General features: G+C 40.7%; 2 protein-coding genes across 2 annotated transcripts; one reads left to right on the forward strand and one right to left on the reverse strand.

The window, feature by feature from the left end:
* Positions 1-3,791: 3,791 nt before the first annotated feature.
* On the reverse strand, positions 3,792-11,407 carry LOC307243231 (kynurenine--oxoglutarate transaminase 3-like). Its single transcript, XM_080017920.1, has 15 exons — positions 11,354-11,407; positions 10,457-10,542; positions 9,948-10,009; positions 9,464-9,608; positions 8,436-8,585; positions 8,265-8,351; positions 7,558-7,683; positions 7,345-7,465; positions 6,955-7,031; positions 6,677-6,766; positions 6,398-6,584; positions 5,679-5,752; positions 4,576-4,662; positions 4,397-4,476; positions 3,792-4,054 (listed from the first exon to the last, which is right to left on the reverse strand). Exons 3-14 carry the CDS (start codon positions 10,001-10,003, stop codon positions 4,420-4,422), a joined length of 1,257 nt encoding a protein of 418 aa, XP_079874046.1. The 5' UTR covers positions 10,004-10,009; positions 10,457-10,542; positions 11,354-11,407; the 3' UTR covers positions 3,792-4,054; positions 4,397-4,419.
* Positions 11,408-14,921: 3,514 nt separating this feature from the next.
* On the forward strand, positions 14,922-23,142 carry lrrc8c (leucine rich repeat containing 8 VRAC subunit C). The gene is made up of 3 exons (XM_080008707.1): positions 14,922-15,095; positions 18,174-18,316; positions 20,332-23,142. Exons 2-3 carry the CDS (start codon positions 18,179-18,181, stop codon positions 22,594-22,596), a joined length of 2,403 nt encoding a protein of 800 aa, XP_079864833.1. The 5' UTR covers positions 14,922-15,095; positions 18,174-18,178; the 3' UTR covers positions 22,597-23,142.
* Positions 23,143-23,161: the final 19 nt, after the last annotated feature.

Raw genomic sequence — 23,161 nt, forward strand, 5'->3', positions numbered from 1 at the left:
CTTTCCCATAGCTTCATGCTGTGGCTGATCAATTTTATTCCCCTGTAGTTACTACAGCTCTGTACGTCTCCCTTATTCTTGAAGATGGGTACCAGAACACTTCTTCTCCACTCCTCTGGCATCCTCTCCCTTTCCAGGGTGACGTTAAACAGTCTTGTTAGAGACGCCACTGCCATCTCACCTAAACATTTCCATGCTTCCCCAGGTATGTCATCTGGGCCAACTGCCTTTCCACTCTTCATCTTCTTTAATGCTGTCCTCACATCATCCTTGCTAATTTGCTGCACTTCTTGATCCCCTATCGCCACACCATCCACTCTTCTCTCCCTCTCATTTTCTTCATTCATCAACTCCTCAAAGTACTACTTCCACCTTTCAACACACTCTCCTCACTAGTCAGCACATTCCCATCATTATCCTTCATCACCCTAACCTGCTGTACATCCTTCCTAGCTTGGGCCCTTTGTCTTGCCAATCGGTACATTCCTTTTCTCCTTCCTTACTGTCCTAACACTCATACAACTCGTCATATGCCTTTTCCTTTGCCTTTGCCACTTCTCTTTTCATCTTGCGCTGCATCAGCTTGTACTCCTGTCTACTTTCTTCATCTCTCTGACTATCCCATTTCTTCTTCGCCAACCTCTTCTGCTCTATGCGCTTCTGTACTTTGTCATTCCTCCACCAAGATTCCCTTGTCTCCCTTCCTCTTCCCGCATGATACATCGAGTACCTTCTTGGCAGTCTCCCTCACCACTTCTGCAGTTGTTTCCCAGTCATCTGGTAACCCTTCATTCCCACCTATTGCCTGCCTTACCGCTTCCCTAAATTGCATGCAACACTCCTTTTTCAACTTCCACTTTAGCTCTTCTTTCCCTCTCTTCCTCTTCTTGCCCTCCAGAGTCATCCTACAGACCACCATCCGATGCACTACTCTTGTATGTCACCCTGTGTTCCTCCCTCTTCTTGAAATACGTATTCACAACAGGCAATTCCATCCTTTTGGCAAATCCACCAACATCTGTCCTTCCACATTTCTCTCCTTGACACCATACCTACCCATCACCTTCTCGTCAGCTGTCTCTGATCCTTTCGCCAACATGCCCATTGAGATCTGCTCCAAGGACCACTCTCTCTCCCTTGGGGACGCTCTCCACCACTACATCTAACTCACTAAAGAATTCTTCTTTCTCTTCCATCTCACACCCAACTTGGGGAGCTTACTGTATGCACTGACCACATTCATTATCACCCCATCAATTTCCAGCTTCATGCTCATCACTCTGTCCGACACTCTCGTCACCTCCAAAACACTCTTGACATATTCTTCCTTCAAGACTATCCCTACCCCATTTCTCCTGCCATCCACCCCATGGTAGAACAGTTTGTACCCGGCTCTGATACTCCTGGCCTTACTCCCCTTCCACTCCCCGTCTCTTGTACACATAGTACATCTACCTTTCTTCTCTCCATCATGTCAGCCAGCCTACTACTACTCTCAACTCTACTCTCCTTCCCTTCTTCCTCTCCTGCTGTCTCCGGACACGCCTTCCCCCTCTTCTTCTTCTTTTGCCGACAGTAGCACAATTTCCACTGGCACCCTGTTGGCTAACGGCACCAGTGGCAGTCATTGTTAACCCGGGCTATAAATAGGCTATATATATAGGCTAATATATATGAGGGTACATGTGGTTCAGGTGAGGCGAGACCACATGAGAAGCTGTCTGAGATTCTTACAGCCAGCGCTAACAAGCTCCGGTGCTCGACGCCATCATTAAACCAGCCTATCACTTTAATTATATTTTTACTAGGTGCCCAGTGGGTTGAGGACCTGTTGGCGTGCCTGTCCTGCACATTCCATTTGAGGACAGCGAGTATATATGGGATCCAAGTATCTGTACTGGGACTTAATCTTTTATGAGCGCTCTCTTTTATTTTATTTTATTTTATTTTATTTATATGGTAGGCCTACCAATGTCTCTTGGTAAACAGATTCCTGTACAATTTCTGTTTCCTTCTGGAACAGCTCTTCTGACGAGCAGTGAGAAGAAGAGGTTTATTAAGGACTGAAATATTTAGTTTACATTAGAACTGTTACAGAAATTAAAGGGTCGCTTTAATCTGCAGTTTGTCAATCGGTGGTCTTAAATAAAGAGGCAGACAGACGTTGGTTTAACTTGTACAAGGGTCGGATCAGCGATGTGCTAAGGAGCAGCTCTCTGAGTCGAAGTTTATTTTCAGGGAGTCAGAGAATATATGGTCAGTTCGACGCCACGGATAGAGAATATACAGTCAGCTTGACCTCACAGGTACAGAAAATAATTAGTCAGGCCAAGATAAGGCAAGCTTTGAGGATGGGGCAAGCTTTTTTGCAGAAACCCATGGTAGGACACAATCAAAAAGGTTTGTGACAGAATTTACCCTGTGTGCTGAAATAAAAGTGTGTGACTAGAAGCTATATGAAGTTGTGTTCTTCATTACATGTGTGCATGTTTATGTGATTACATGGATTAAGATATATTGTTACAGATCGCAACATTGTTTAAGTTTCCTTTTAATTTTTTGTGTTTACTGTAAAATTCAACCTAAAGATACACTTCAGTTCCAACTTTAATACTGAACAAATAGTATACAGCTATCAGCTCTGGAAATAAATTCTCAATCTTTTGGTACAAATTTTGTTGTAATTTTGTTCTGCAGTATCAGGTTAGTTGGAGTTGCTTTCATTGTTGTTTTTGTTGTCTTTGTTGTTGATGCTGCTGCTTTTGTTGTTGCTGTTGTTTCATGGGCAATATTTTGTAATGCACTTTATAAATAAAGTGTGACTTGACTTGACTAAAAAATAAGTTGTCCTCTTTTGACTCCTTAAATCCTCCTCGACGTTATTCCAGTTCTTCAGGATTCTTTCCGCTGCCTCCAGGGTGCTGTCTTGCAGTTGAGGTAAAAAAATAAACAACTTATGCTTCCAAAAGCCTCCCTGAGCTGAACACTCAATCCAAACCGCTCCAGGGTTTTCAGGTTTTTTGTACCTTGATGAAGCAGAGGTGGATGTACTTCTCAAACTGGCTCCTGGAGGCTTCTCCGCAGAACACTGTGATGGGAATGGCTGCAAGTTTCTACAATACACCAACATGTTTGATTAAGCATCTCATTCCAGTGAGACAAAGCTGAATTCAAATTCATAACAGATTGAGATAAAAATGTCTGCTCAAAAATTATCAATTCAAATGATCTGTTTGAAATATATATGCTTCTCTCGCTCTCTCTCTCTCTCTCTCTCTCTCTCTCTGAGACCTCTGAAGGTGTCCTGTGGTATTTGGCACCAAGACATTAGCAGCAGATCCTTTAAATCCTGGAAGTTGTGAGGTGGGGCCCCCATGGATCAAACTTGTTGCCCCAGCACATCCCACAAATGCTCCATCGGACCCTAACCCCGACCATGTTTTGAGTACCCCCCACCCCGACAAATAGATATACTATAAACTTACTCTCACCTTTGACGGCACATTTATTTTAAGTTGTTAAGTTTTGCACTTTTTGTCAGCAACGTAGATGTAATATTTGTGTGGCCTAATTTGGCATTTCAAGGAGCCATACATGTTTTTTTCTGTGTTTGCTTTCAGGCGGCACACTTGTTATTTCAATAATTAAAGCAACATTCAGAAAGTATAACAACAGTATAATCCTATAGTGTTAAACATGACTTTAATGATCATCTGTACCAACTTCTGCAAAGAACATTGCCAAATACATCTTAAAAATGTATTTTTCAAAAATTTGTAGAAGACCACGACAGGCGATGTGTAAACCAGTTTGATTAAAGGGAAGACAAAATGATATAAGCCAGAAAACAGAATAAATAAATAAATAAATGAATGAAATAGAAATAAAACAGAACCTTATTTGTCAATTCACAAACCAGCGTTTTTTCACCACCCCCACCACCACCAGAAAGTGCAAAATAGTAAAACTCCTAAATAGTTGCTTATATATAGATTCTAATGAGCTCAGGGATGAAAATGCAGGGGACCAACACCAGTGGTTTTTCCTATTCAACCTAGACACAATTCAAAAGAAATACGTTAAGCGCAGTCATTTCTTTGTGCATAGTTACATTAATTTATTTAGCATCAAGCATACTGCGAAATAGCTGTATGGAATGGAAATATAAAAAATGTGTTATAAGTTGTTTTTTGTTATGTTAATGCAACTATACACTAACTATACATGTATTCATATGTTAGTGCATTATGTCAATACAATAACTTAAAACTAATTGAGTCAACATTACACAAAAATAGAATAATTAGTCATAGACAAGACAAGATCAGGTATGAAGGTGTTTCCAAAAGAGCAGGGTCTTCAGGTGCATAGTTATACCTCAAGACCTTTATTTTACCTATTTCGACACATGAAGTCCTCCTAAACGTTATTCCAGTTCTTCAGGATTCTCTCTGCTGCGTCCAGGGTGCTGTCTTGCTGTTGTGGTGAAAAAAAAATAAACAACTTAGGCTTCCAAAAGCCTCCCTGAGCTGAACTTTCTACCCAAACCGCTCCAGGGTTTTCTGCTTTTTGTACCTTGATGAAGCAGAGGCGGATGTACTTCTCAAACTGGCTCCTGGAGGCTTCTCCACAGAACACTGTGACTGGAATGGCTGCGAGTTTCTACAACACACCAACATGTGTGATTAAGCATCTCATTCCAGTGAGACAAAACTGAATTCAAATTCATAACAACAGATTGAGATTTCAGATTTCTCTCTCTCTCTCTCTCTCTCTCTCTCTCTCTCTGAGACCTCTGAAGGTGTCCTGTGGTATCTGGCACCAAGACGTTAGCAGCAGATCCTTTAAGTCCTGTAAGTTGTGAGATGGGGCCGCCATGGATCAGGCTTGTTGTTCCAGCACATCCCACAGATGCTCCATCTGACCCTAACCCAGACCATCCACATGATGTAAAAGAAAACATGATTCATCAGACCAGGCACCTTTTTCCATTGCTCCATGGTCCTGTTCTGACACTCACATGCCCATTTTAGGCGTTTCGGTGGTGGACAGGGGTCAGCATGGGCACTCTGACCGGTCTACAGCTACGCAGCCCCATACGCAGCAAGCTGTGATGCACTGTGTGTTCTGACACCTTTCTATCACAGCAACATTAACTTTTTCAGCAATTTGTGTTACAGTAGCTCATCTGTGGGATCAGACCAGATGGACTAGACTTCTCTCCCCACACATGTCAATGAGCCATGGGCACCCATGACCCTGTCTCCGGTTCACCGCTTGTCCCTCCTTTGTCCACTTTTGGTAGGTACTAACCAAACAACACCCCACAAGACCTGCCGTTTTAAAGATGCTCTGACCCAGTCGTCTAGTCATCACAATCTGGCCCTTGTCAAAGTCGCTCAGATCCTTTCGCTTGCCGATTTTTCCTCAACACATCAACTTGAAGAACTGACTGTTCCCTTGCTGCCTAATATATCCCACCCCTTGACAGGTGCCATTGGAACAAGATGAGCAATGTTATTCACTTCACCTGTCAGTGTTTTTAATGTTGTGGCTGATTGGTGTATGTATGTATGTATGTTTGTATGTATATATACAGTATATATTCACACACACAGACACACAGACACACACACAGACACCCCCCGCCCCCCCCCCCACACACACACTAATTTTACCTTTTCTTTAATCATCCACCTCACAAACTTGTAGTCATAAGCTTCATCATCCGTCATGTGTGATAAATCTGTATCTGAAATCAAATCATGAAACATTTTTCACTTCATTGTATAACTGGTTAACACTGATTATTAGCTATAAAATTATTGAAACTTAATTAAAATATTGAAATGATACGAGCATGCTTCACACACACAAAGTAATAAGTAATTTATTTTTAATTGAACCAAGTGACGTGGCCTGTTGATAGTTCCTGAAATGACACAAAGTGCAGAAATGCAAGTTTATGTTGTGTTTTTACCTTGTAGGGATTTTTTTTTTTTCCATCCTACTTTCAAATTCTCACTAAATGCTGTAATAATTTGAGTGTATTAGGGTTGTTGCGGTTACCGGGGTTACCCAGTGTTCGCGCAAACGCCGATTACATTACTTCCCCACCGCCCCCACCGTTGTTTATTTTTTTTTCTTTTTATAGAAACAACGCCCATTTAGTTAATGTTTGTGTATCAGGGCCCACATTCATCCAATAATCATCCTTGCGTAATTTGCGACCGCGGTTTCACTCCCATTCCCGTGTTTTTATTTCAGATGTATTTTATCTTAGTCCGTTTCATTTAACTATTTACTTTACTACTGCCCCCCGGTGTCCGGTGTTACCGATTGTCATGAGTTGGTGGGAAAAATTCCTCACTGTGGCATCCCTAGTGTATATACTCACTGAGCAGCGTGACATCCACCACCATGAAGTAGCCTCCTTCTGGGACAATGGGGGACATGCCAACATCCCGCAAAATGCCCGCCAGCCGGTCCCTCTTCACCTCCAGCTCGACCGCCAGTGAGGAGAAGTAGCAGTCGGGGTGGCCCATCAGCTCGTAGTCCCGAAGCAAGCCCTGCGCCAGAGCCTCCTGGACAGGAGATTTCAATAAAAGACAAGTAAATAAATACTCAAACGCTTGTGAGGATCCAAATAAAAACACAGGGAGAGAAGTGGACGTGCCTGCAGTGGTGTTGGGCAGGTGTGCAGTGTGTTCTGCATCACCGTCTGCATGTGCTTGATGAGGTGCTCGGGCCCTATGGACCAACCCAGCTGATGGTGACATACATTTAAATTGGTTAGTTTTTTTCTTAAATTTAATGAAATGAGACCATTAAAACCAACCAAACCAATAAATAATTAACTTAATTATTCAGTTATTTATTTACAATTTCATTATTTCAATAGATCTCAAATCAAATAAATAACCAAAATATATTTTATTGCTATGAATGTGCTACCTTCCAGCCGGTGACACCAAATGTCTTCCCGGCGCTGCCGATGGTGATGGTTCTGTCCCACATGCCAGGCAGGGTTGCTGTTGAGGAGGAAATAATTTAAACTTAGTGATAAACGCTAGCAATAAACGCTAAAAGAATGTATTCATAAGATAATGCTGCAATCCTGAAACTTGTACTTACTCCAAACTAACTACATCCTGGCACATGGGGTCACTAGTTATTACAGTGCTAGTTAGCATTGTGGTAAAAATTTCATGTCTTATCTGTTTTTTTCTGTGATTAATATCTTATTCTGTTATTAATTTGTATCTTTCTTGGTCCCTGGGGATTATTAAAGAATTATCTTATCTCACTTCAATATTATACTCTTATATTTATTTCCTAACTCACCTATTTTGACGTGCTGGCCTCCCTTGTAGACAAGCCACTCGTACACCTCGTCGCTGAAGCACAGCGTGTCGTGTTGGATGCAGAGCTCTGCGATCCCCTGCAGCTCATCCTTCGTTAATATCTGGATGTGGAGGATGTTAAAGGGATTAAAGGGTGTCGACATGGTCTTGAAGGGTGATATTATTATTACTTTAACAGGATCCGTGCTCGTACCTTCCCCAGTGGGTTGTTGGGGGTGTTGATGATAATGGCTTTGGTCTTATGGTTGAATTTACTCGCCAGCTCGACTGGATCCAGAACCCAGTCTCCAGAGGAGATGCTTCCCTGCTTTTCAGGTCTCTGAATTACATTCAAAAGGGATATTTTACACACCAGAGATTTGTTTGTGACTTTTTGTTTGCCACACTGTTGATGCAGTGGATAAATAAAAAAGAAAAATGGCCCTAAAATGAACAAAAGAAAATTGCCAATATACAATAAACCTAAAAAGTATATAAAAAAAACCCCAATAAATAATAGCAATAATTAAGTCAGCAACAATAATAAAGTAATAAGAATAAATATAAATATTGATATTTATAGATATTCTTACAATATCGGCAATATGCAATAACCGTAAATATAAAATTGAACACAAAGCAATAAAATAAACAACAAGAACAAGAAAAACAACAAAATACAACAATATGCCACAAACCCAAACAATTACCCTGGCAATAAAGAATAAACCAGGAAAATGTACCTCGAAATTAATAATAAAAATATGGCAAATAAACAATAATCACAACAATAACCAATAAATATAAACTCAAAAATCTAGAAATTAACAAAGCACAATCAAATTAAACAATAAATGTTTATACAATAAACCTCAAAATGAAACACACTACATTTTAAGAGTAGTTTTGAGTCAGACTTACAAGTCTCAACGGTATCAGCACAGGTTTGGCTCCTGCCATCCGCACCATTGGCACGTAGCAGTCGAAGAAAGGTTCAATTATGATCACCTTGACACAGACAGAGAAATTATAAGGTGAAAATAAATATTTTTACGTTTGGAATTTTTGCGGATCCGTAGGGTTGGGGCTGACCTCGTCGCCCTCGTCCACTAGGCCTTGGATGCTGCTAAACAAGGAGCCAAATCCTCCCACCGTGACCAGGATCTCCTTCAGAGGATCAATCTGCCTCCCGTAAACCTTCCCATAGACCTGGGAGAGCGCCTTCACCAGAGCAGGGTGGCCCTGGAATATAAAATAATACAATAAAAAATAAATATATCTAAAGTGTGTGAGTGGAAGTCTATGCTACTATACTGAATATAAGATAGTTGCTTAATCACTATAGAAAAGCCTCTCATTTGGTGATGTTCAATGGTATTTTGGGACCATTCACATTCAGTGCCTTGCTCAAGGACACGTACGAAGCTACGCATTGTTTTGCAGAGTTTTTTGATCCTCTGCTTAAGGCCGAAGGCCATTCAATTATTAAGTGATTGGGCCGTAGGCAGACTCCATTACTGTTATGCTAGTTTTTATTATTAAGTGAGCAGGCCTAAGGCCTGGATGTGCTTGGTGAGAGACGTGTGTGGAGCAGGGGTCAGATGCGCTCTGACAGGAAGCTCTAACATCCACAATTCTCATCAAACTGTTCATCAATTTCTCGGCTGCACCGGGACCTTCTCAATTTCCAATTATCCAGTTAACCTTCTGAATCTTGCCAAATGCTTCGATCCTCGAGTAAGATTTATTGTATATTGCTTAATATTACTGTTTATGTTATTGTTTTGTTTTTCTGCTAATTTCTAGGTTTTATAATTATTTGTTATCTTTAGGTTACCAACATTGTTCCTTTTTTTCTGGTTTATTACATTTCGTTAAGGGTATATAGGCATGTTTTTCTACCTTTAATATTTAGGTTTGTTTCATATTGCCAATTTTTTCTTGTATATTCTTTAGTTTTATGTCATTGCTTTCTTTTCATTGTTACATGTAAATATATTGTTTATTGTTTACCAGTAGGCTATTGTATAATGCCATTTATCTTTTTGTCATTATTTATTTTTTGGTTTACACATCCATCTACCTCAAGTAGATAGCTTGAGCTTCAACCCCCTACTTACAAATCCTCTGGTGTACTGGTTGAACTGGTCCACAGACGCCACCTTGGCCAGAGCCTCTGTGATGTAGGACGGAGGAGGGATGTCTGGGAAGCCCAGGCCCAGGTTCACCACGCTAGGATCTGCTGCCAGCGAAGTGAGGGTCACCCTGAAAACACCACCACAAGAAAAACACTGCACATGGGGAATCCACACACCCTCAGCTGATCAACTAGAAATATATCTGCAAAGGTTTTAAAAAGTTGGAACAGTTGTTTAGTTGTTCATTTCAGCCAAGTGTAGGGGATACAATTTTACTTAAATTACACTGTCCGATATTTAATTAAGGTTGGGATTATTTGGGAAAACCCAAATTATAATGCCTTTCAGAATAATTTTAAATTAATTCTATTGGGATAGGCTTCCCATTGTAGGACATTCACCTCAATGTGTAATCAGACATTGCTCAAACCCAATTAATGTTTATTTGTTAATTTATTCTATTTACCACACATTCTTGTCCAGTCCTTTGATCCTTTTGGATTGTTGGTGACTTGAGGCCATAGCAGCCTGTAAGATCAATACAACATCAACAACAGCACAGACCGCAGTTTATGTAAACAACAAGCTGAGTAAAACAATCCTGATTTTCTGACTCATTTTTACTATAATTGTGATTACTATTGTGCTTATAAACTATAACTACATTATATATATATATATATATATATGAACTGTAAACTTTTTTATTTGTCACATACATATACATGAAAGTATGTATATGTATGTGACAAATAAAAAATCTTGAATCTTGAATCTTGAAGTTAAACAGGCTAAACATTTGGATTAAGGGTTTTTTGGACGCCTGCAGCAGCCAGAAAAAAATTAACTCAGCATGTTAAAAAAACATGTTTAAGCCAACAGCTCCCCTGTTATGTTGCCTGCAAGGAAAAAACACATGCAAATATATAATACTACTACTAATAATAATATCCTGGTAGATGTGATAAAACTTACATGAAAGGGTTGAGAATCTTGTTGTACAAGTTAACCAGAGACTGACAGCAGACTTGCATAAACACAGACTTTGTCTTGTATTCATGCTGTGAAGTAAAAAAATAAATAGAAGATGATTAAAAGTGATAAGAAAATAAAAAATAAAGTAAAAAACAATTTAACTTTGCCTGTATATGGGTGATTCCATGACTAGGGTGCAATTTAGCCCTTGAAATTCTTAAAAATTGTTTGTGTTTCCCAACAATAATATCCAATTTTTTTTTACAAGGTTTCTTTGCTGAAGATGGCTGCGGATTTTTCTCAACCCTGTTACCAAAACTTCTGCAATTGTTTGAATATCATTTTAACAGCATGTTTAATAAATCATGTATTTCCCCCTCAAGAAAATGTTCATTTTTAAGAAATGAATGGCTAAATGTCAAAATAAGTGACATTTGTTTTCAAATCAATTACCACATATACTTTTGGCTTGTATTTTAACTTTCTGACAAAGGATATTAACCATTTAAAGGAGCCTGCAAGACCAATTTTGATCCCAATCTTTAACCGGTATTAAGTAACATTGAGACAAATAAATAAATGATGGACCAAACATACTTGAACAAAACAATGATTAATTATTCATTCATTTGTAATAAAACAATGAGGTAACAGGCTTTAACACTGGGTTACATTGAAGTGCTGAACTGGATACCATGAGCCCCAATCGTGGATTCACCCACATTCATGCAGAGTTTTTTGTTTTTAACGCCCGGTTGAACAGTGATAGGAAAATACTTTGCCCATAATGACCCAAATTTCGGGTTTCTATCCAAATATCCTGAATGAAAACATCTCATCACAACCAATTTAATAATGACAATAACATGATCGCATTGACTTCATGTGGATTCCTACCGTGCACGGACAGCGGAAGGCGACGCGCGCGTCCACGGTGACCGGACCCCTTGGAGCGCTCCGGTTCGACCGCGTCACAATCCCTCGAACGTCCATAACGTGGGAGCGACGGCGCGTCGACCAAGGACGAATTTGATTGGTCGGTTTCAATTTTCACGTCGGTCCACGCAAACCGGAATGGGAAATGGGAAACCAATGATGTCGTGGTATGCGAGTAAGCCGCGCCCACCTTCCGCGTGTTGCGGAAGAGAACGGGCCGACCGCGCCTTTCCTAACAAATGATTGGTCAACTTGGGGACGGTTGTGATTTGGCGATGACGGCCGAAAGCCTTGACACGGCGTGCTTTTCCAGGGGACCGAAAGCAAACTACAAAGCAGTGTGGACAAAGAAATCTCACGCTATAATAGACATACCATTACGTATGAAAATAATAGGCTTTATTCTCCGGAAACCATCTAATATTGATGTTTTATGAGACATTTACCACATCATATGATGTTGGTATTTTCTTTAAAAATAGCTCCCAGAGAACTTCAACATGTCCAGGGTAAATATCCACCTGCAATCCTTCACGCAGTACGCCGTATCACTTCTGGAATTGATGACGATAACAACTGATTTAAGTCTGCATCAAATAACAGCATGTAAACAGCACGAGAAAAACATCGGAAGGCCCTTTGAGATATATATACTGTATTTCCCGATAAGATTGTATTTTCTCTTTTAGAATGGCCGCACAACTTGGTTGGTCTAATGAACCCACTTCAAAAAGGTCCAGTTCAATTAAGCTCCGATGTGACGTGTCTTTGGACCTGAAACATCAGTACTTCAGCTACTTGCCTGGTTTGAGAACTGTACTGCTCAGGACAGGCGGGCCCTGCAGAGGGTGGTGCGTTCAGCTGAACGTACCACTGGAACAACCCTCCCCTCCCTGCAGGACTTATACACCGGGAGGTGTAGTAGCAGAGCCCGCAGGATCATGAAGGATCCTCATCACCCCAACAACGGACTGTTTCAGCCGCTGCGGTCAGGCAAGCGCCTCCGCAGTCACACAGCAAGAACAGAGAGACTGAGACGGAGTTTTTTCCCGCAAGCCATAAGAACTGTCAATGCTGACCTCACCAGGGGTCCTCACTGAGCCACACACATAGGCTCCACTATCTTCTGTGCTGTATGTAGCATACTGTACCGCATACTGTGTCACTGTTCTGGGTTGTTCGGTGTTACCGTATTGCTGCGCCGTACTGTTGTGTATGTGCTGTATTATCCCACAAACACTACCTCATTTTATTCACATGCCACTTTAATGCACATATCTGTACATAATTGCCTATCTCATATACATAAGTCTGTCCCATATACGTGAGCCTATTCCCTTCATCTATTCCATTTTATTTTATTTTATTTTATTCTATATATTTTTATTTTATTCTAGTATTCGACTTACTGTATTACGTTTTAAGAATCAGTTAGTTGGTCTAGAAGAAAGAAATTTTCCTAGGACATATTGTGTGTAATCACCAGGTGCGTTGCATTACATTTTACTGCATATATGTATGGCACCGTGCTCCGGGCTGATTATCTCCCAAATAGAAGCCTTTCTGTGTGGAGTTTGCATGTTCTCACCGTGCTCACATGGTGTTTCCTCCACCTAACGTCAGTAAGGACGCCCACCAAAAACATGCACACATCATCGTCTGTCCAGCGATGGACACTCGTCACCAGGTCCCTGGGTGCGTCGACGAATGCTGCCCACTGCTCCTGGCTGCCCCCCCCGGAGGAAGGACAAGCTAGGATGGGTTAAATGCAGAGCCCTCATTTCACCTCATTTCACCGGCCACCATCCAAAGCATGTGTGTGCACGTGTTGTAGTGTGGTGTGTTGTGTGATAATTAAAGATTCTTCTTCTCTTCTTCTTCTGAAAGTATGTATATGTATGTGACGAATAAACCTCTTGAATCTTGAATCTTGAATCTACTCCCACTAGAGTTTCACGACTGACTTTTACTAGTTGCCAAGTTTTTCATAATAGTAGTTGACTTGTCAGCTGGTCGTCTTTTACCTCTTATGTCAGAAAGACAGGAGTTCTAGGTAACAACGACAGTTCATTGCACTGCTGCCTCACAGCAAGAAGTTCCTGGGTTTGATTCCCGCCTGGGGCGCTGTTGGCACTGTGCTCCGGGCGGGTTATCTCCCAAATAGGAGCCTTTCTGTGTGGAGTTTGCATGTTCTCCCCGTGCTCACATGGGGTTTTCTCCACCTAACGTCAGTAAGGACCCCCACCAAAAACATGCACACATCATCCCTGGGCGCGTCCACGAATGCTGCCCACTGCTCCTGGCTCCCCCCCCGGAGGAAGGACAAGCCAGGATGGGCTAATAACTCAGCAACATTGTTTGGGAAAGCAGTGTTGACTAAAAGTTTGCTTGAAAAAAGAAGGGACGGTGTAGGGCTTTGCCTGTTAAATGTGAGCTCCCATTCATTGGAAAGCTTCTGCCTTGCTTAAGAGCACCTGGAATAAATGCAGAAACAGCTCCGTCGACACTGGCCTACAGCTGACCTTATACAGCCCCAGTGCATTATAATTAACCACAATGTAATAACTGTCCATAATGTAATAAAATCATATTGAATAAAGCCCACAACTGATTTACTGCACATAACGTAATAACTTGCTCTTGATAGTTTATTACATTACAGGTCTGATGAAAATATTTTCATGGTATGAACCAGTAACAAAATAATACTCGTCTTGTCTTAACTTGCGGTTGTTCTTTTTAGGGCTGTAACAGTACAGAGCACGTGTGTGGCACTTGTCCTGTGGTACAGCATGTGCTATTTGATGGTACAGCACATGGATAATGTTTGTATCAGGTTTATTATTATAATTTCCTACATATGTTTCAGAAATGCTGTACTGCAACGAGGCAAACACATATAACAAGTGATCAAAATAACTTGGCAAAGGTCATTTCAGGGGAATCTCTATTTTTATAAACACATACACATTCCCAAAATAAGATGTATTTTGTTTCTGCATTTTCAAAATACAGAAATGATACCATGAGAAACCTGACACGTCTACTTCAAAGAATCATAGTCATCAAGTCTAATTTCTGGTCTATTCTAAATCCCTTTCTAACCGAACCCGCAAGGCAATGAATAGGCATGTAGGCACGTAATGTAATAAAATACAATACAATAAATAATCCAATGTATCCGGTTACGAAGAGCATTTAAAAACCCACTACATTAGAATAGTGGGGAAAGGTAACACACAATTTCAAACCACTTGAGAATTTAAAGTAAAAAAAAAAAAAAAAAGATGGGAAAAGTACATTATAATGTAATAAAGTTATAATGCGTCACCAGTTCGCGTCATTGTTTTCAATCTGCGGACTAATACGTAAAAGCAGTGACGTCACCTAATCGCGGCCCCAAACGGGGACTACTTTATCACCTTCCCAGCGCTTTAATACGAGGAGCCAGAGGCGTGCCGTACAGCTGCGTGTGCAAGGAACTTTGCGCGTGGAAAAGTTTGGGGCTTTGCAGCACAGATGAAGCCCACGCCCCGTCGTGTCGCGCACGCCAACGCACACACACACACACACACACACACACACACACACACACACGGGCTCATTGAGGATCCAGGAAGACATAACGGAACAGGGACAGTGACGTCATGCTCCAGAACCCGGACTGCTCCCAGCCGCAACTACGACCCAGCGCTTAAATGAGGTGAATGCATAATTTTTACATTTAATTATTAACAGTTTATTCGTCATTATAATAAACAGCATCTATTCGTAGAAAACAGTGTGTGTGTGTGTGTGTGCGACCAAAATACTGTCTTTATTATTACACTCGTTATTACTCCTTATGTATTTGAATATGCTATATAGGCTATAGACTAGATATTACGCTGTTACTTGACTAACAATATATGTGTGTCCGTATTTTCTCGTCCACCGCGGGAGCCTTTGAGCGGATTTCCATTTTAGCTCCATGGCACATTTCACCTCAGTAGTGTCCTCAGTATTCGCAGGGAAACTTGAGATCTCGGTGGGATGGCTCAGGCAAAGGATGCCCATTATAGCATCTAACACACTTTCCTTCTCGCTCTAGCCTATTTTTCAGTCTCAATTAAAAATAAAAGACAAAAGAAGACAAAAAGGTTGGTAAAAAAAACCTATATATATAAATACACTTTTTTTCAGGAATGGCCCAAGTTAAAAAAAAAAGTTTATTTTTCCATACTGAAAGTATATTTATATTATATTAATTTTGTTAAAAGTATATTTCTGCCAATTAGAATTTCTTTGTGCGTATACTTGAAGTGTATTTTTTTGTACTTTTTATTTACGTTTCTGAACTAAATTAGAGCACAGCTTTAGTCATTAATATGCTGTAAGGGTAGTGAAAGTACATTCAAAACAAAAACTGAACTTAAACTGTGCTTTTGTCTATTTGATAAAAGTGTGTTATGTTAGTCGTCAAAAGTAACCCAAAATACATGAATTGAGTATTATTCATTACATTTTTTCACTTGGGTTTTGTGTGTTTAGACACAAACCTAATAATCTTTTTTCTTTCTAAATCCCTGTAATGGGTGTTAACCAAACATGTCTGGCCTGTTTTTGGATGTGAGACAGCGCTTCCTGACAGGAAGACCCACAGGAGGGATCAGGCCTGCTTCACTCTCTGCCTGACTCATCCACTGCTAAGAAATGCCTTTGAGCCGCATTGTGTTTGGATTTTATTGTCCATTTTAGTTTGTAATAATCCATTGTGCTTGATCCTTTTTTGGGGGGTAGCTCAGATTTAGCGCCACCACAACCCTGAAAAATCCTCCATTGCGTGTGTTTTTCAAGATGTGCTGTGTTCCATTTAGAAGTCTCAGGGAACAAATACCCAGCATGCTACTGTGGTACCAGTCGGGCTGGGATTTCTCATTATAATATTGATATTGTGATATGAGACTAGATGTCATTTCTGCAAGTCCTACAAGTGCAGACGCTGCTGAAATAGTACAATCTCTGTTTCACAAGAACCTTGTATGGTTGTCATCTAACAGAGATATTCAAAGTTTATGTCCAACATAACAATATAGTCTCAAGTGATAGAATCATAGTCATAATATAACAATAATGACTATTGAACGTCTTGCTGGCTAAGTTAGTTCTGTTGCATAACGAACTGGTTTTTATAGTGTAATATGATGGATGTAAGCGTTGTACGGCAGTGAAATTACAAAATGTACTTCTTGAAGACCTCTCGCCTCGTCTTGCAGTTGGATCATTTTCAAAGGCTTCAATAGAAATTCAATAGAATTTGGTGTGAGCTCAGAGATTATACTAATTGCAGCTCTTTGGGATACACAGAAGTATTTTAAAACCAAAAATGGATTTGTGATATATGTGGTACTTATGGAAACATTGCAAACCTAATGAACTCAAGGACTAATGATGAAATATAGTAGAATAAACCTTTCCAGATATTTGTATTACTTAAACATCCCATTATGGTCGTCCGCACTTACAATTCTCGGTTGTATTGTTATTATATTAAAACGTCAATAGATCATGAAACCCTTTTTTCATGACATACATAAAAAGCGAACCAGATATGAACCCTTCTTGCAATTACATGAATTACTGTACTTTGATATCATAACAAAATAACAAAAAATACTAATAAACAAAATTGCAAGGGGGTGCAGATGAAAAGAAAAATGGAAAGAAATAGTTTAGTAGAAAAAAAGACAAAAAAAAATCGAAGATGATAAAAAGTAAAGCTTGTGTGTCTGTTTACATAAATGTAATTATTTTTAAATAATGATCAATGTGTATGTAAATTACATCAGTAAGTCAAAAAAATGTAAATGTCACTATTCCTAAAATACCCTATTAAGTTTGAAAGACATTTCAATCACCCGCTGCTTGGACCAGATTCAGGTATTGGAAATCAGATACTTTTCAGCTCTAGTAAGCAGATTACAAAAGAGAGAGAGAGAGAGTAGAGAGCAAGCTCAGGGAAATGAAGTGATGAGTCATGTACAATACACAACAGAAATAAACGCTGACATTGGGAAAAACAACTACATTATACTTAATACGTTTACCACTTTTCTCTATTTGTGGTAATGCTGTACTGTATGGCAGCCATTTACAGAGTCTGGCTCTATTTCAGTCACAATGAAAGCCTTTTATTTGGCTCCATGGTGTTTACCTAAAAGGAGGTGAGACCAACGTATAGGTGCAGTAAGTGATGGTGGGCGCAGTCTATACATGCGGTCAATACCCCCAAACACCACAAACAGAAGTCGGTATTTTGCATTTCCTAAAGTCATTTAAACGTGCACTGCACTGTAGGAAAGTGCAGCAGCAGTAAGTTGCATTAAATTACGTTTTGTGGGGGGTTAACATGCAGAAATTAATTGATCTGAAAATTGATCTGTGAGTTGGTGCATGACATGTCATCCACAGGGTGACATGAGATGCTGACGGAGACTTAATGGTTATTATCAGAACATTCTGTGCAGAGTAGCAGAAGGGGGGGGGGGTCAGGGATGGAGCACAGAGGACTTTGCATTAACTAAATTAAAAAGGGCTTTACAGCAGGGAGGGTTGTTTGATATTAGGAGTAATGAGTATTGAGGTGATTTCTGAGTTTTTGACAACAATGTGTTTAATAGAAGTAGTTTTCTAAAGCACATTACAAATTAAACGTGTGCGTGAAAGTCTTCTCTCATTCCTTTCCGCTCACCTTAAGGTGCAGAAAGTCACCATGGACTCTCTTGTCTCCTTGTCCCAACAGACGCCATGATTCCTGTGACGGAATTCAGACAGTTCTCTGAGCAGCAGCCGGCGCTGCGGGTGCTGAAGCCGTGGTGGGACGTCTTCACCGACTACCTCTCTGTGGTCATGCTCATGATCGGTGTGTTTGGATGCACCCTGCAGGTCAGTAAATACACAGGTAGGGGTATCGACCTTAAACAAACAGTCTGGTTTCTAAATAAGTAAGATAAACACAAGAGTACAACCCAAACAGAAAAAGGTATTTGCCCATAATTGTTTGGGACTTCTGACTCCCACGCCCGGACACCAAGGATCAAAAGCCATTTGGGTTCCTGTCCCGATGGAATTAGTATGTTCGTCCCTGGCGTTCCAGTTTCCTTCCTCCTCCATAGATTAATCCGATCAAAGACCGTAAATGACCTGTAGTCTGGGGTCTGTGAGATCCTGCGATGGACTGTCATCCCATTCACATCCTCATTAAGCAGAGATTGTTCAGGAATATGTGGGTAAACAAAATGGATGGAATGTATCGACTTTGTATTTCATAAAGAGCTGTATCTGGCGTTTTCTCTAGCAGCACTCATGTTCTGATGAGGACATTTCAAGTATGAATATCCTGTACACGGGGGCACACCATGGTCATCACATCCATTTTCTTTTTTGATGGTAGTTTTTTAAGTATGAGCTCAGATTGTGAAAACACAGCTGCAAAATCCCACGGGGGAGGTCCGAGGAGATCCACAAAACCACAAGTCTGTAGAACAGCCTCTCCCATTCTATCAGACCCCATCGATCTAGCCATCAATAGTTCCCGAACTCAATCACTTGAATTTGTTAAGCTTTTGAAGTTATATCTTCCCACTGCCAATGTAATTGTGCATATTATTGTAATTTGTGAATTGTAAATTTCCCCGTTGTGGGACTAATAAAGGTGTATCTTATCTTATCTTATTGTTAATATTATATTATTTCGATCCAAATAATTTCTCCTATTTAATGCAATTCAAAAAAGTGCTTCATAATTCGCATTTACTTCACCTTAAGTTTGTTATTCCACAACATGCGTCTTATTTGACAGAACCTTTTGGCTTCTGGTTAGGTTTTTTATTTTCTTTAGCGGCCGAATGAAAGCTATCATTATTTTATTACCAACGGTAAACATACAAACCTATTTTTATTTCAAAGATTGCTTAATTTGTAACCTACCATCACAGCCAGGCCTGTGTTGCATTCAGCAGAGAAGTTGTTTACCAGCGGAAATGTTCTCCCTCCCCCTTTTTGTAAACGCAGGATTCCAACACTCCAGTGTCCTGAACCGTCACCTTTTCACAGTTTATTTCACTGTGCAGAAATTAATAGTTTTTGGCTGAAGCAAGGATCTGTAGTGTAAATTATGGAAATAATATCTTATTTTATTATTATTATTATTTTTTTTTTCATAAAAAGGGGCATTAGTCACAATGTGTTTTTGCCAGTAACAAATATCTTTTGTGCCGCAAGGGACCCCAGACCACGTAGTGTTTGTAATAGTTTGTAAATAGAGTCGACAATTCATTACGTTGACCATCTGATAAACCCCAAAAGGTTTACTTCACGAGTTCAAGCGTTATCAACAGATGCTCTTGCGTTGTTAATGGATATCCTGGAATTGTTGTGCCGGTGCATATTTAACTTCAAAGTCCAAGAGTGGAACAGTGCACCTCATTTGTAACGAGTGCGAGATTAAGACTTTTTCCGCTTTCATGTAATTGTATGGAGAAAAAGAAAGGAGGAGGACGATAAAGAGGTGGTTTCATCTGAACTGCAGAGACCTCATTTCATTATACCAAATTATTTTAAAAAGGAAGTGTTTATATTTCATTTTGTGTCATATTGCTTAAGAATAAACATATTTATATCAATTTAACATAAAGAAACGCGATGGGAGCTGGATATTCAGAAGTTAAATACAATATACACAGTGTCTCCCCCCCATTGAGTCAGCAATTTATTAAATTGTGCATCTCCCGTTGAGTCATATCAATGTAATCAGATTTCTCCCCGTTGTTTATATTACCACTTATATTTATGGCACATCGCTGCATATAGAAAAGTCAGTTCTTTACTGTGGCCATTTTGTGTCGGGCACCTACAGTACTGTATACTGTAACTAACCGGGTGTTTTTATTTTGTTTTAGGTAATGCAAGACAAAATCATATGCCTTCCTCAAAAAATGTCTTCGCCAAACCAAACAACGCCTTCACTGAACAAAACAGATCTTGGGTTGGAGACTCTGTCACCACTGCAGTCCCAAATGTTGTCCCTGCCGAAAGAAATGAAGGGCCGGAAGACTGATCTGGATCTGCAGCAATACAGCTTCATTAACCAGATGTGTTATGAGAAGGCCCTGCACTGGTATGCCAAGTATTTCCCCTATCTGGTCCTCATCCACACTCTGATATTTATGGTGTGCAGTAACTTTTGGTTCAAATTCCCCGGCTCCAGCTCTAAAATAGAGCACTTCATATCCATCCTGGGAAAGTGCTTTGATTCCCCCTGGACCACCAGGGCCCTGTCGGAGGTATCCGGAGAGAACCCCGAAGAGAGAGATCACAAAAAGAACAGCGCCTACCGCTCTAACGTCAATGTGCCACCTAGCGAGACCAATCTAGAGAAGACGCAGTCACTCAGGTCTATCCCAGAGAAGATCGTTGTGGACAAACCGACAGCGAGCGCTCTTGACAAGAAAGAAGGGGAACAGGCAAAGGCTCTTTTTGAGAAAGTGAAGAAGTTCCGTCTGCACGTCGAAGAAGGGGACATCCTCTATATCATGTATGTTCGTCAGACAGTGGTGAAGGTGCTTAAGTTCCTCCTGATCATCGCCTACAACAGTATTTTAGTGCCAGAAGTGCAAATTACAGTGAAGTGCAACGTGGACATACAAGACATGACGGGCTACAAACATTTCTCCTGCAATCACACGATGGCTCATCTGTTCTCCAAGCTCTCCTATTGCTACCTGTGCTTTGTGGCCGTCTATGGATTAACAAGCCTCTATACCTCCTACTGGCTTTTCTACCGCTCCCTGAAGGAGTACTCCTTTGAGTACGTGCGACAGGAGACGGGCATAGACGACATTCCCGACGTCAAGAACGATTTCGCCTTCATGCTGCACATGATCGATCAGTACGACCCTTTGTATTCCAAGCGCTTTGCCGTTTTTCTCTCCGAGGTCAGCGAGAACAAACTCAAGCAGCTCAATCTCAACCACGAGTGGACGGCGGAGAAGCTGCGCCAGAGGCTGCAGACCAACGCCAACAACAGACTGGAGCTCCAGCTGTTCATGCTCTCCGGACTGCCGGACACCATCTTTGAGGTGACAGAGCTGCAGTCCCTCAAGTTGGAGATCATCAACAACGTCACAATCCCCGCCTCCATCTCTCAACTGGAAGACCTCCAGGAGCTGTCACTTTACCAGTGCTGCTTGAAGCTGCACACCACGGCAACCTCCTTCCTCAAGGAGAACCTGAAAGTGCTCCGTGTAAAATTTGACGATAGCAGGGAGCTTCCAAATTGGCTGTACGGCCTGAGAAACTTAGAGGAGCTCTACCTCACCGGATCGCTCAGTCCCGACGCCTCCAAGAACGTCGTTCTCGAGTCGTTGCGCGAACTTAAGTGTTTGAAAACTCTGTCTCTTAAGAGTAGTTTGGCTAAGATTCTCCAGTCCATTGTAGATGTTTCGAGCCATTTGCAGCGGCTGTACATATACAATGACGGCACAAAACTAGTCATGCTCAACAACCTGAAAAAAATGGTCAATCTGACGGAGCTGGAGCTGGTGCGTTGTGATCTGGAGCGCATTCCACACGCCATCTTCAGCCTCACAAACCTCCAGGAGCTGGACCTGAAAGAAAACAACCTTCGCTCCATAGAGGAGATCGTCAGCTTCCAGCACCTTCGAAAGCTAATATGCCTGAAGCTGTGGCACAACAGCATCATGTATATTCCAGAGCATATCAAAAAGCTGGGCAGCCTAGAGCGCCTCTACTTCTGCCACAACAAGATTGAAATATTGCCCTCTCACTTATTCCTATGCAACAAGCTGCGCTACCTGGACTTGTCCAACAATGACATCCGATTCATCCCTCCCGAAATAGGAGTGCTTCAGAGCCTCCAGTACTTCTCTGTCACCTTCAACAAGATCGAAAATCTACCTGATGAGCTCTTCTTTTGCAAAAAGCTAAAAACGCTAAAGCTGGGCAAGAATGCACTGTCTATACTCTCGCCCAAAATTTCATATCTGCTTCTGCTGACACACTTGGATCTCAAAGGCAACCATTTTGAGGTCCTGCCTCCAGAGCTGCGTTTCTGTCGGGCACTGAAGCGCAGCGGTCTTATTGTAGAAGACACGCTGTTTGAAATGTTGCCTTCAGATATCAGGGATCAAATGAAGGCTGAGTAAGATGCCTTATTGTATAGCCAAAGTGCCAACTACGTCTCGCTTGATATCTTAGTCAAGTGTACATTGCATTCTTAATTTGGAACGATGGCAGAAAGACTTGGGAGTTTGTGGAGTTGTCATAACCATGTAACTCAATGGCAATGACATTTTGCCCATTAACACTATTATGTATTTGGATATATTTTGTTGCCATGTTATACTTAGAGGAAAAAAAGAAATGATTGTTGTTTACAGTAATTATGGAACCATCAACAGTACATGTGAGATATTCTGCGTATATACAGATAGTATTGTGGTAAACATTTGTGTTACAGAAATCCAAAGGGAATATTATGCTGGCATTATAAATATTATGATGGCATTATACATTTTATGCTGGTATTATAAATATTATGCTGGCATTATAAATATTATGCTGGCATTATAAATATTATGCTGGCATTATTAACACATTCTTGAAAATGTACATAATAACTCAGAATATAAGAAATGGTGTATTTTTATAAGCACATTTTGTCACGTTTAAGAATAAAAACATCAGATTTATTTGTACATGAAATGGTAA

This window comes from Zeus faber (assembly GCF_960531495.2).
Source record: "Zeus faber genome assembly, chromosome: 1".
NCBI classification, from domain to species: Eukaryota; Metazoa; Chordata; class Actinopteri; order Zeiformes; family Zeidae; genus Zeus; species Zeus faber.

Excerpts from the sequence above, each read along its gene's own strand:
- LOC307243231 (XM_080017920.1), bottom strand. The coding sequence starts at position 10,003 with ATGGCCTCAAGTCACCAACAATCCAAAAGGATCAAAGGACTGGACAAG. Across the intron at positions 8,352-8,435 it reads TAGTGGACGAGGGCGACGAG|GTGATCATAATTGAACCTTT; the intron begins GTCAGCCCCAAC and ends GTCTGTGTCAAG. Across the intron at positions 6,585-6,676 it reads CCTGCCCAACACCACTGCAG|GAGGCTCTGGCGCAGGGCTT; the intron begins GCACGTCCACTT and ends TCTCCTGTCCAG.
- lrrc8c (XM_080008707.1), top strand. The coding sequence starts at position 18,179 with ATGATTCCTGTGACGGAATTCAGACAGTTCTCTGAGCAGCAGCCGGCG. Across the intron at positions 18,317-20,331 it reads TGTTTGGATGCACCCTGCAG|GTAATGCAAGACAAAATCAT; the intron begins GTCAGTAAATAC and ends ATTTTGTTTTAG.